Here is a 12,131-nt window from a genome sequence, read left to right as displayed (position 1 = left end):
TATTATTTCTTTTTTTAAGTTTTGTTATGACAGGACAAAATTTTCAGAAATAAAGATTCGGTGTGTGTTCAAAAGAGTATAAGTAAAAACAAATCTCTCCAATAAACACAAATAAATATACCAAAAAATTGGAAAATGAAATAAGATCGAGAATATAATTGAATATATTACGTAGAAAGAGCGATAAACATTAATTTGCGTAAAATGTAAAACTGACATATGTTTGTATTCAAAACAGATGATCAAGAACGCGAAAGAATACGACAGAAATCTACGAAAAGCATTTGTAAAGTATAGGACAATCGGAATACAAACGTAAACGGGAATAAGATATTAAACAAACGTCCTTTTTCGAAATCCTATTTTACGTGACAGAATCGTAGAAACGATGTGTGAACAGATAATGGTGCGGCAAGGTTTCGCGGACGGATCGAACAGTAATATGACGAAAGAATCGAAAGGAAGAGAAGAAGAAATGGAGGAAGATCGACAGGAGGGAAAAAGGGTAAGGAGAAAGAAAGAGAAAGAATGATGAAGGGAATACGAAATGCAGGGAGTGTGCTGTGCACGAAGAAAAGGAGAGAGAGAGAGAGAGAACGAAAGAGCAGAAGGACGCGCGATGGAAAAAACGAAAAGGGGGGACAAGGAAATAAGAACGTAGTGGATGGAGGAGGCTACAGATGTGGAGAAGCCACTGTAAGAACCCAGAGAGTGTACCTGTCTTGTTTTTATAGGCTTACCAGAACGTCAGGACCCGGGATGAGAACGACGACGACGACGACGGCGGCGAGGACGAAGACGAGGACGAAGACGGCGGCGGCGGCGGCGACGACGACGACGACGACGACGAGGAGAAGGCGAGGAACAAAGTGGGAGAAGGAAAGACGACCGCGGAGCGGTGAGCGGTGGAAGGTGGCAAGCCGGGGGATCGGCAACGGCAGAGGGGGAGAGGGTAACGGAGCCAGGGCCTTACAATCCTTCGCTAACCAGTCCTGGTAGAACCGTGGGCCCTACCGGAGTCCTATACGGGCGCGTCGTACCTGTAACGGTGACTTTTCGTTGTCCACGAGATTTTTCTCACCGTCGGAGAGGCGATAATCTCAGGGTCGCTGAACCTGCTTCTCTCTTCTCTTCTCTTTCGCGAACGCGTTTATTTCGTCCCGTTAGCGCGCGCGAGCGTCGTTCGTCCGAACAATTCGCACTCTTTCTTTACGAGACGAATCACCGAGGATGAGACCGCCAGGATCGTAAAGTGCAAAGAGCAAGGTGCAAAAGGTCGATCGTCGACCGAGACAAGGAGAGGCGAGAGAGAGAGAGAGAGAGAGAGAGAGAGAGAGAGAGAGAGAGAGAGAAAGAGAGAGTGATATGGATGACGTGATGAGGTGAAATTGCAGCGACCCGGTGGTGGTTTAGATGGATCGACGCCGGTTTCACGAGACGCACGAGTGGCGTTAGTCGGCACTAGAGATAGGTACCCCTAGGGGAGGGGGGCACGGGGGGGGGACCACTCCACATTGATGGAAAAGTGATTAACGCGGCGGAAAGATGCAGGGTAGTCCTGCCTTCCTCGCCATACTGCTGGGCACGATATTCGGTGTCCTAGGTGCGTCTCTGAGCAAGGCGCTCAGATACAAGGCACCGGACGAATGCAAGTGGGTCACGACCGGCGACGCTGAGGACGACGTATCGCTCGTGTGTCGTCTACGAACCATCAATAGCGAGTTGGAGAACACAAACTTCAGCGTGATACAACCGCAGCACACGGTGCGCCTACGGCTGGAATGCAGCGACGCGCTATTCTACCAGAGTTCTCTGAGCGCTGGGAGCTTCAGGCCGCTAGTCGAGCTGCGCGAGCTCGTGATTGAGTATTGTAAAATCGGTAATCTGTCGGATGACGCGTTTAAAGGTCTCAGGGAACTGCGCAATCTCACCGTGAGGACGCACAACACCGACTGGTCGGCAATGGCGCTCGACATATCTGTCGGGGCATTCACCGACGAGCTTCGGCAACTGGAGAAGCTCGATCTCGGTGAAAATAACATGTGGGGCATACCGGAGGGCGCGCTCTGTCCCTTGGTCAATCTAGAGGTTCTGAATTTGACAAGGAACCGGCTCAGGGACATCACGGGTTTCCGCTTCAATGCTGCGACGAGATGCTTGACGAATCTCAGGGAATTGGATCTCAGCAATAATAGCGTCGAGTCTCTGCCGAGCGCTGCGTTTTCCGGTCTGACAAGGTTGCACAGCCTGGACCTGCGATGCAACGCCATCAGTTCCATGGCGGATCGTGCATTCGAAGGCCTCACGTCACTGGCCATCTTGAAACTCGCCGACAACCGGCTCGCGAGCCTGCCGCCGGAGCTTTTCAGCGACGCCAAGGACCACATACAGGAGATTCATCTCAGGAACAACACGTTGAGCGTCTTACCGCCCGGTTTATTCAGCGAATTGTCGCGGCTGTTAGTATTGGATCTTTCGCACAATGAATTAACAGCGGAATGGGTGAACGCGGCTACGTTTACTCGTCTAGTGCGTTTAGTGGTGTTAGATCTTTCGAGCAATCGAATCGCGCGTCTCGATCCAACCGTTTTTCGCGATCTGTACAGTTTACAAATACTACGACTGCAAGAAAATCTATTGGAGAGTTTACCGGAAAATACGTTCTCGGCGCTCTACAACCTGCACACGTTATTGCTCAGCGATAATCAGTTGACTGTCATAGACGCTACTACATTGAGTGGTCTTTACGTGCTCAGTCTCCTCTCGTTGGACAATAACCGGTTGCATACAATACATCCGGGCTCTCTGAGAAACGCCTCGTCCCTACAGGACTTTCATCTTAACGGTAATCGGCTGACATCGGTACCAGACGCATTGAAAGCCACTCCCCTCCTGCGCACTCTCGACCTCGGTGAGAACCTCATCTCCGAGATACCAAGCGGTACCTTCGACCACGTGGCGCAGCTGTACGGGCTTCGATTAACCGAAAATCATATCGGCAATCTCACGAAGGGCGTCTTCGATCGTATCAAAGAGCTCAAGATCCTGAACCTCTCGCGAAACCGTATACAGTACATCGAACCCGGTACTTTCGACGAGAATCTGAATCTACAGGCGATACGTCTCGACGGTAATCAGCTGACCGACATCGCCGGCCTCTTCACTAAACTACCGAATCTCGTTTGGCTCAATGTGAGCGACAATAAACTCAAGTGGTTCGACTACGCGATGATACCGACTGGATTACAGTGGCTGGACATACATTCGAACGAAATCAAGGAATTAAGCAACAATTTCGAGATCGAGACACAGCTGCAGCTGAGTACCTTTGACGCGAGCGAGAACAAGCTTACGGAGATCACTGGCAACGCGATTCCCATGAGTGTTGAGCTACTGTTCCTCAATGACAATCTCATCTCCAAAGTACAGAGCTACTCGTTCTTCAAAAAGCCAAATCTGACGCGAGTCGACCTAAAAGGCAACCAGATACGGAATATCGAGCCATACGCGTTGCGCATCAGCGCAGTACCGTCGGATCAACCGCTACCAGAGTTCTACATCGGCGACAACCAGTACCTATGCGACTGCACCATGGAGTGGCTGCAGCACGTCAATCGACAGAATCAGACGCGAGTACAGCCACGCGTCATGGACCTCGAAAGCATCTACTGCAAGCTCTTGTATGACCGCGAACACGCTTTCGTGCCGTTGGTCGAGGCATCGCACTCGCAATTTCTCTGCAAATATGAAACTCACTGCTTCTCTCTATGCCACTGTTGTGACTTTGATGCGTGTGACTGCGAGATGACATGTCCGCAGAACTGCACATGTTATCACGATCAGTCGTGGTCGGCGAATGTGGTAGACTGTTCCAACGGCGGACACATTAACAAACTACCCGAACAGATACCGATGGATGCCACGCGACTCTACTTGGACGGAAACGATCTACGCGTAGTGTCAAGTCACGCTTTTATCGGCCGTAAAAAACTCAAGGTGCTGTTCCTCAATTCGTCCAACATCGAGATCGTGCAGAACAGGTCATTCAACGGGCTGCGCGACCTCGAGGATCTGCATCTGCAGGACAACAGGATACGCGAGTTGCGTGGTCACGAATTCGAAGGACTGGATGCACTACGGCAGCTGCATCTGCAACGCAATCGCATCGCTGCGATCGGCAATGACACATTCGTGCCGTTGCGTTCTCTGCGGCTACTACGGCTGCAGAACAATCGTCTGACCACCCTGGTGATATGGTCACTGCCTAGTTCGATCGAGATCAGTCTAGCTGGGAATCCATGGTCCTGTGAGTGCGACTACCTGCAGAGTTATCGCGAGTGGTCGCGCGATCCGAGCATCCGCGTTACGGACGCGGCTGCATTGCGCTGTGTGTACAACATTACGGAGTTCGAGGCGTTCGGCGATGAAGTGTTCGCGGACGACGAGTTCGGCTTCCCGATGAGCACGACGCTAGGCGATTCCGAGCGCGCTAGTAACAAGAGCGCCGTTTGCACTGGCACGATTAGCCTCGACAACGATATACATCACAACTACACCAAGACTATTATCGAGAAGCAGGTCCTACAGGATTATCTGCCACTGCTGGTGGCCACTTCAGCCAGTTCGCTCGTCGTCATACTTCTGTGCATGCTCGCTTTCGTGTTTCGTCATGAACTACGCGTGTGGTTTCACTCGCGTTTCGGTGTGCGAATATTCTACCGAAATCACGAAGTCGATCGGGACGATCGGGATAAACTGTTTGACGCTTTTGTGAGCTATAGCTCGAAGGATGAAGCGTTCGTTGCCGAGGAATTGGCGCCGGTGCTCGAAATGGGTAACCCTTCGTATAAACTGTGCCTTCACTATCGAGACTTTCCGGTTGGCAGTTTCATAGCCGACACCATCGTCCAGGCGGTAGAGTCGTCGCGAAGAACGATAATGGTGCTGTCGGAAAACTTTATCAAATCCGAGTGGTGCCGCTTCGACTTCAAGTCGGCGCACCATCAAGTATTAAGGGACAGAAGACGCCGATTGATTCTCGTGCTGGTTGGCGACGTGCATCAGCGCGATCTCGATCCGGACATACGGCTGTACTTAAAGACGAACACATATCTGCAATGGGGCGACAAGCTTTTCTGGGAGAAGCTGCGATTCGCGTTGCCAGATGTGCCGAACAATCAGCGTACGACACAGAGGACGAGGCAACCGCCGCCGGTCCGACGGCAACACAACAACAGAACGTCCAATGGATCGCGTACAGTATCCGTCCACATATGAATCGTTGTAGTCAAATCCAAGTGCGTCGAGTGTCGTTCGTGTTAAACGAACGCTTTCAGCCGCGAGGATACAACGAGAGGAACACGAGCTTCACGTTGAGGATCTTGTATACTCAAAGTGCGATTCCGAGGCGCGTATTCGGACGGTGTGCAATATGATATTATATTACAGAGTGTGTAAATAACGGAATCTTTATGTATAAATAGAGCATACCGAGGTGTGGGAATAATGATCATGTGTACATAGACGGTGTGTGATAAGAGTGAGAGAAAATATTTAAGATGCGCTCTTCCCGCGTGGAAAACGTATACTCGGTGTGCCACACGCAGATTCTGTAAATTTGTTGCAGCGCGTGTCTGGATGAGAGTGGTTAGCTGAAACTCGTTGTAAATAGGACGTCGTCCGCTCGGTCGCGAATCACGGCCGGACCGGCACCGTTATTCGGCTCGTGAAACGTGCGACGATTACGTTGGGTGCGTATACGTATGTGAATGTGTGTGCCGTGATCGTGGAACGCAAGAGATGCGCCTACAGCCCTCCTCTCCCCTCCCCCTCCCACCCCCACCCCCCGCCCTCTGTCGTGATTCTGTCCAATGTACCGGCCGTGCATTTAAAATTCACCGCTTCTCGTCGTTACGTGTCCATCCATTGTGCCCATCGGCCGTTATTTGTCGACTATAGTGCAAATAATTTCGCAATCAATTGGCAAACTGTGATGGATTTATCGGGCGAATATTACATTGGCGTAATCATTTTAATTTCGATAGCTATCTCGCGTGTGTGTGTGTGTGTCTCCACGATCAACTCTTAGAGTAAAATATCGCTTAACATCGAGTCAAGAGTGCCTTCGGAGACGTTTGAACCTCGACTCGACTGTTTAGAATTGCTTGGCTCAAGCCGCTGCGCCAACAGTGATACCACTTCCTAATTATAATTATTATGTATATTTAATTGTATTTACACTTCTCCTCACTCTCTGGTCGATGACGAATTTCATCCAGGAATACGAGCTTACGAGAGTCTCAGTGGTGGAAGCTGATGTTCCACGGTGATAATGACAAATTCTGGACGCGAACATTGTAAAGTATTACTTTAGTCTTATTTATTCCGTTCCAATCGATAAAGAGACTTTTTATGCAATTTGAATGCATCGTTATATAACGCGAGAATGACAGAAAATAGAGATAACAGTGTAACAATGAAGCTCGCTTGGCGTCGATTAACGATTAATTTAAGAAAACGTAATTTACGTGCCGCGTGGAATTTACGTTTGAATTCGACGGTCTCATTATTGCTGGACATGTATGAATCAATAGACGAGACTTTAATCTACAAATTTCTATTTTTATGTACAATCTCTCGTATACAGAACATAAATTGTATACGTATATATTTTTATGAATACGTAACGGGGAGACAGTACATTGATATTCATTGCACAGATGGCTCAATCACATTTCAGTAATAACTTTAGTATTATGAAAACGCTGAGGTGCAGTCAGCGCAAGATGAAACAAACTTTACGTGACGTATCCTATTCAAAATGCGACAGTCGAATTCAAAGTGCGCGTTATGTGCAAAGAAACTAAAGTGCTGCTACAAATATTCGAGATATAATGTACAAACATGAAATCGTCTTCTTTAGCTTTCCTCGCAAGCGATTATCATGTTTCGCAAACTGTCCGACACAAACAAAAAGATATTATTCTAGAATAAAAGCTATGACTGAATAATAAAACATTCTATTTTTATGTTTTTAATTCTTCTATCTTATTCTGACTTTTGCCTTCCCTAAGTATATTATAATAATACCGAATTATAACTTCAATTACATACGTTACATTTGCTATAGATCGCTGAAGAAGTTCTTGACTGTTAAATCTTTTTAGAGACAGGCCAATTTAACGTTTCTGCTATTTATCGCGATCTCAAGCTGCATTTTTGAAGGATAAGATATTACTTTCTTCAAGCGTACTTGTCGAGAGAAATGTCAAAGTATTAAAGCAAATTTACAAACGGTATGAAATGCACTTCCTCATTTTCAGTTAATGCAATAAAATGACAAAGCGGTATACGCGATATTCACGGCATGACAATTAAATCCACTATTTCGATGCAGGCTTTGTGCGCCATTTTCTGAGGTAGCTCGAGAACAAAACAATACTTTATGTTAATCGAGTCACGTCTGTATACATTGTCATCACGTCTTGTTACCGTTGCATCTGCGGAATAAGTAATATCTACCTGAGGATAATAGAAAAGAGACAATTTGGTAGAAAACAGTTAAGAGGATATTTCGTGTTACGCCTCATAATAAATTGAATTAAATTATTTCGTTACGCTATTCTAATTTCTAACTCAAATAAACTATCACAAAGAAGATGCGAAGACACTAAAAAAACAATAAAAATGTTACTCCAAAAAAGTTTACAACTAATGTGTAAAATAAATTAAAAGGGATGCCGCAACGATGAGCTAACTCACATTTTGTAAAAACGTAAATTTAAATTCAAAATGAAAAAAAAAAATTAGAGTAAATTCTTACTTTGAAAAGTGAAATTTTGCTCTTAAAGATTGAAAATTGGATTGCATTCCAAAGAATTTAAAGAGTACATTATAGGAATAATACATAACATGGCCAAACGTATGATGTTAATATTTTATCTATCAGCCCATTGTTATAGCAAGATCTTCAATTCTTATATTTATAACGCGATTAATAGAAATTTTCAAAAAGATATAAAAGAGTCACATGCAAAAAAGAATGATGCAAAAATTTATCTGTTACGATCTTTGATCTTGTCGCGGGAACGGCATGCGATACCCACGAAGTAGCGTAAGAGCGCAAGCTAAATGAACCACGTTAGAAAATTGCAGCTACGTGAAAACGTTCGCGAAAGTTATGTTATTGCATCGTCCGCGATTGCGTGTAATCGTCGTGTAATCAATGCTGGTGTAACGGCCCGGCAGCGCAGGCAATTCGATCGATGCGCGAAATAAGGTGGTGGTGGTGGTGGTGATGGTGGTAGTGGTGGTACACCGTTCGAGGACGATTGCGATATCGAAGAAATAACGCAAGTACATCGTAACGGTGTCGCGAAGCGGCGCACGATAACGAATATGCGCTACGAAAGAAGAGTCCCACCCTACATACCGTGACTGCCGGGGCATTTTGCGGTTTGGCTAATGACACATGGAATTCGCAATCGCATTGTACTCCGCAGCGTTCATCATTTCACCAACGAAGTTGCGATCTAACATTTGCGCGAGCTGAGCTTTCAGCGCGCCTCGTGGCGCGTACAGATAGATCGATCAATCCTGATGGACTGTTCTTTGATGAGAACACAGCGCAATATCGGTTATCATCACGCGCGTGACATTTAACTCGGCTCGGCAAATCATTTCCGACGACTAATCAAAACAATCAGCATTCACGATTAGTTCATCCGACACCTACTTCGCCGCAGCCGTCTATCTCGTCATCATTCGTTCAATTACGTTACGTTACGCGCTCCAACATTTTTCCTCTCGACAGTTGTTACTTTTAGCGGTTAACCTTGATACGGAATAAGGGACTCGAGCAAAATACACAGGAAAATTCTAATCGCAACATCGAATTTGTCGGGCAGATTGCGATCGGCATCCGTGGTAGCGAGCGTCTCTATGGGGTCGGTAACGAGTCAACGCTCCTATCTGCCGATCCTGTTCTGCCACTTCTGTAATTAACAAGTCCTTAACAACATATCACGGGTAAAACACTCTTTGCATCGCTTATGTTCTCCGTTGAAAGCGTCTGGTCAAGGCGGGCTCGTGGCCGTCAACCAGTCCCCTCGAGTATAATTTAATGTACTGAGAAAAATCGGAGATATACCTCTACAAGCCCTCGCGCGCGCGCACGATGGGCGAGAGGCGCGCAAGAGGAAGAAATTATATACGAACGGAAGGGCAAGAGATCGTATAAGATCTCAATGGTCTAGATACTTCAGGCCGCACTTCTGGGCGCGGATAGAGTGGCGAAAGGAACGGAATCGGGCGTGTCTATCTCGCTAGGATAAGTAATGAACCGGACGAAAACTATTTTTGAACGCGCAGCCTGATAACGCGAGATTATGTAAGAAGTTTATAAACCTGTTCCCTACTTTCTTCGTTTATCCAACTTAACGAGACAGGACGAGGCGCGCGTGACCTCGGTCTAAGTAACGACGGAGAAACGACTCCGCGGCGCGGTGCGATGGAATCTGAAATTAAAGAGCGGTCATTAAAATTGATACAGCCGACGTCTTTATACCGCGGATCGAATCGAAGCAACTCTCGGAGACTTTGCAGTGGTAGCAACTACGCGAGCAATAATACCTAAAGCGGGACCAGAAGAAGTGACTCGATAGGATATACCGAGTACCGTCGAGTAACGGCTTTCCGATAAAACGACCGGGCGAGTGACGAGTTTTAATGCGCATAAAACCGCGTAGGTCTTTACTGCAGAAAATAATGAATTAGGAGTGATAAAGCGCGGGGAGCTTATTCCTCGTCTCTTTCAGCCAGTCATAATATCCCACCCGCTTCTAACGTTTCTCGACTCGCTAAACTCGTTCGCACAGTAGTTAAAGCTTCCTTGAGAATGCAGCCACAGCGTGCCACGGCGACCTCTTCGTCATCTCCAACCAACCGTTCGCTAATCTGGTCGCGAATGCTTTATGCGATATAACGGAATTTCTGTTTGCATTATCTGCCGGAACGGCACATGCCACTTGTACGCCTTCGTCGCCATCCATCGTTCATCTTGGCGTGCCATTGCCACGGATCAACGAGGGATTCGAGGAGGGATTCGTGTTTCGAATCAACACCGACGATCAATTCAAATCGCCGTCGTGTCGGATCATTGAGCAGCCGCGTTTTATCACAAGTTGTTGAGTCGCCCAAGCCGCAAAACGCTCCCACTCGCAAGAGGAAAAGAGAAAGAGTGCGGGACCACGGTATCCCGCGAGAAGACGCTCGAGTCGTTATTCCGGTTGAGATTTGCGAAATTCAAGCGGTACACTCACGACGGGCATTAAATCATACACAAGTCAGGATTTGTGTCATCTCAGTGATTATACAACCGTTGGAAACTGGGCGATGCGACGCGACGCGACGCGAACTGCACGACGACTGTAATCGCTCGCGACATAATCGCGGCGTAATCGTGATTAATTAAGATAACTCTCAAGAACTCCCTCTCCTCTCTCTCTCTCTCTCTCTCTCTCTCTCTCTCTCTCTGTATTTCTCGCGCACTTTTCCCCCCTTCGAATTTGCCTCGCCGGTAATTGCGATCTTTAAAGCGCATTTTTTTAATGCAACAGTTAATCGCTGGTTGCGCAGCGTTACTTGCACATCTTGCGGCGCTCGCGCGACGCGAGGAGGATCGACGGAAGTCGAGCGTGAAAAAAGAAGCCATATACCCTCAATTACCGACCTCGCTCTCTTGTCGACTGTGAACTTTATATTCGCGCGTATGCGTACGCCGCCGCGTAGTACAGTTATCGCGATTGAGAATTTAGTGTCCCGCTTGCATTGTCTCGCGGAGCGAATGCATATTTCACACGTGCGCTATCCATACAGCCGCCGCCGTGTAACCGTTGCGGCTTGCTGATTATGCGAACCGTGGTATAGTCGGTTACCCTCTCGCATATACACATCGTCGCAGCGTATACAAGTCGCGCGAGGGCACCGTGTAACATCATAATAACTCGCAGAAATCATCCGTACTCTTTGTACGCGGACTTACAAATGCAGGCAAAAGCGGAATAATGGCACCGAAGCGCGCGCGACGCTGCTGTGGCATTCCAGGTAATGACCGACAATTAATTTCGTCCCTTATTTCGTTACAAAGGGTATCGCATCCTCCGCGACCGTAAGCTATTCTCGAAACGCGACACGCACATTTCGCGTGTCGATTAATGACTGTTCTTAATATAAAAAGAAAGATATATACGTGTACGTGTAAGATGTATTGATAACAGTTGATGTGACAATTTTATACATTATTTCTTTAAAAACTATTCGAAACAGTAAATTATTATCAAATACAAGTAAAATGCTTGTATAAGCCTCTGCGATTGTTGGAGCGTAAATAATATATTTATAAGATGTAATTCGCAAACAAGGAGAACTCAAATTCAAAGTGAAAACATTTGCAGTTAACTTGGTTGGTTGTTCCAATTGTTTGCGAATTATATCTTATCGCTTTATAAATATATTATTTACGCACTGACGATCACGGAGATACTCATGCTTATGTGTGATTTATTCTTGGAGTATGTGACAAAAATTATCTTCTTATTTTTGTTTCCATTAAGTAAATTATTATACCTCTTATATAAATTCTTTTTTTTCGAATTTTGCATTACATATCTGAGTGCGTAAAACATACAAATTGATTACTACGCATTTGAGATAACAGAGGAATGTCCATGATATAAAGTATTTTGCAATTTACTTTGAAACTGTCGTAAACCGTTTACGACAGCAGCAAACGAGTTTCTAGTTTATCCTGTCAGACGTAATTAATCAGAAGTGCGGTAGATAAATTTCTTCTGAAAGCAAATACGTCGATTTCTCGTCATCGATGATGAAGTCAGTTTGACGAACGTCTCTTCGGTGGAGGAGGTATTTCGTGATTTCACGTTCGCCAGTTACGACGCGCGATCGTCGGATAAATGGACTTTTAACGAACCCCGCGAGCGCCGGATAATTCGATTTATTAAGCAAGTGTTGCCTCGTCCCGAACAAGCATCGCTAATATTGACGGAGGTGGATCTGCCTGTCGCTGTGAGACTGACACTGGCGGAAGAAACATTCCGAGGCGAGAGCTGCTC

The 12,131-nt window shown here is 46.5% G+C and overlaps 2 protein-coding genes across 3 annotated transcripts in view; one reads left to right on the top strand and one right to left on the bottom strand.

Annotated features, from left to right (window-relative positions):
• Su(var)3-3 (lysine-specific histone demethylase Su(var)3-3) overlaps positions 1-12,131 on the bottom strand; it is a 110,633-nt gene that overhangs the window by 43,443 nt on the left and 55,059 nt on the right. The window lies entirely within an intron of this gene.
• Tollo (Toll-like receptor Tollo) lies at positions 1,546-5,405 on the top strand. Of its 2 annotated transcripts, XM_018537941.1 has the most exons (2): positions 1,546-4,415; positions 4,464-5,405. In XM_018537941.1, the coding sequence occupies exons 1-2, from the start codon at positions 1,546-1,548 to the stop codon at positions 5,275-5,277; spliced, it is 3,684 nt and encodes a 1,227-aa protein (XP_018393443.1). In that variant the 3' UTR covers positions 5,278-5,405. The 2 variants fall into 2 exon arrangements, with proteins under 2 accessions (XP_018393443.1, XP_018393442.1); XM_018537940.1 differs by having other exon boundaries at positions 1,546-5,405.

The sequence above is a fragment of the Cyphomyrmex costatus genome, unplaced genomic scaffold, assembly GCF_001594065.2.
Source record: "Cyphomyrmex costatus isolate MS0001 unplaced genomic scaffold, Ccosl1.0 scaffold189, whole genome shotgun sequence".
NCBI lineage: Eukaryota > Metazoa > Arthropoda > Insecta > Hymenoptera > Formicidae > Cyphomyrmex > Cyphomyrmex costatus.
Note: the sequence above shows the minus strand (reverse complement) of the source record. Positions and strands in the feature narration are given on the sequence as shown.

What these genes read in the sequence shown, in the direction of transcription:
- Tollo (XM_018537940.1), top strand. Translation starts at nt 1,546, where the DNA reads ATGCAGGGTAGTCCTGCCTTCCTCGCCATACTGCTGGGCACGATATTC.